General features: G+C 70.3%; 1 protein-coding gene across 1 annotated transcript in view; it reads right to left on the bottom strand.

The window, feature by feature from the left end:
- The window catches only part of LOC105853426 (chromosome unknown open reading frame, human C16orf95), a 13,341-nt gene that overhangs the window by 8,715 nt on the left and 3,578 nt on the right, over positions 1-1,048 (bottom strand). The window contains exons 4-5 of the mRNA XM_012722863.1: positions 370-516; positions 72-108 (exon numbers count right to left, since the gene is read on the bottom strand). Coding sequence (XP_012578317.1) covers positions 72-108; positions 370-516 — 184 coding nt within the window. The remainder of the gene's footprint in view (positions 1-71; positions 109-369; positions 517-1,048) is intronic.

Genomic DNA, 1,048 nt, shown 5'->3' with positions numbered 1-1,048 from the left:
GCGCAGCCCCCAGCGCAGCCCCATGTCACGCCCGCACTGGGCGCAGGCGGCCACTCTGTGTGCCCACTTACCTTGGGCGTCTTTAGCGCTCTGCTGCCTTATCACTGCCTGAAAGAAAAGAATGTGGGCCAAGGGTCAGCTCGGCCACCTGGCCTGGCCCTGGGCAGGGTCACGGCCCCCGCGGCCACTGCCCAGTGAGCCCGAGGGCGCGGCCCGTCCCAGTCACCCCCTAGCACCTGCCAGAGCTGCGGCTGCAGTGGGGAGGCAGAGGAGGGAGGAAGGGGAGCAGGACGGCTCCCTGCAGCACCGGGAGCCACAGGGGGGAGGCTCCCCCACTCTCTGGGCCCCCCTTTCAGGCCTCCCTCTTACCTTCCGGGGCGCCCTCAGCACCGGAGGCACCCAGTAGGGCATGGCGACCTGTTCCCGAGGCAGCGGGAGGCGGCCCCCAAAGCGGTGGCAGGGGCAGGGGCACACCGTGGAGGTTTGGGGGGCGTGAAACCGCACCGTCTTTTGGATCTAATAGAGGGAGGGAAGAGAAGGCCCAAGGGAGGGCCTGGAGTCCCCCAAGACCCCCGGCACCCCCAGACCACCTGCAGGCTGGGGAAGGGCCACCCATTGGTGGCCTTCCCAAGGGGCCCGTTACCCGTGTGCACCCCAGCAGCGGCACGCCCGGGCTCTGCCCAAGCCTAGCAGCATCCAGGGGCGGCCCTGGGCCCCACACACTGAGGCCTCGGCTGTGGGCTGCAAAGAGGGCCCTGCGCTGGAGCTCAGCTGTGAGGCCCCCCGGAGGAGGCGGGCGCCAGGCCCCAGGACGCCGCTCAGAGTGAGAGCCACGGGTGAGCCTGCACGCTGGGTGCTGGAGAGCGTCCGCCCCGATGGGGGGAGCGTGCCCACAGTCGGGCAGTGAGCCCAGAAGTCCCGGCTTTGCTAAGTGGCCTACCTGTCTGACAGACACACGTCAGGCCAGACACCCAGGCCACAGGAGGCCGGAGGAGCTGGCTCCTGGGAAGACCGGCGAGCCCAGCACCCCCACGCCCCCCCCTCCACC

This window comes from Condylura cristata, unplaced genomic scaffold (genome assembly GCF_000260355.1).
Source record: "Condylura cristata isolate star-nosed mole 26May11 unplaced genomic scaffold, ConCri1.0 scaffold00009, whole genome shotgun sequence".
Classification (NCBI taxonomy): Eukaryota; Metazoa; Chordata; class Mammalia; order Eulipotyphla; family Talpidae; genus Condylura; species Condylura cristata.
This window is presented reverse-complemented; position numbering and strand designations above follow the sequence as displayed.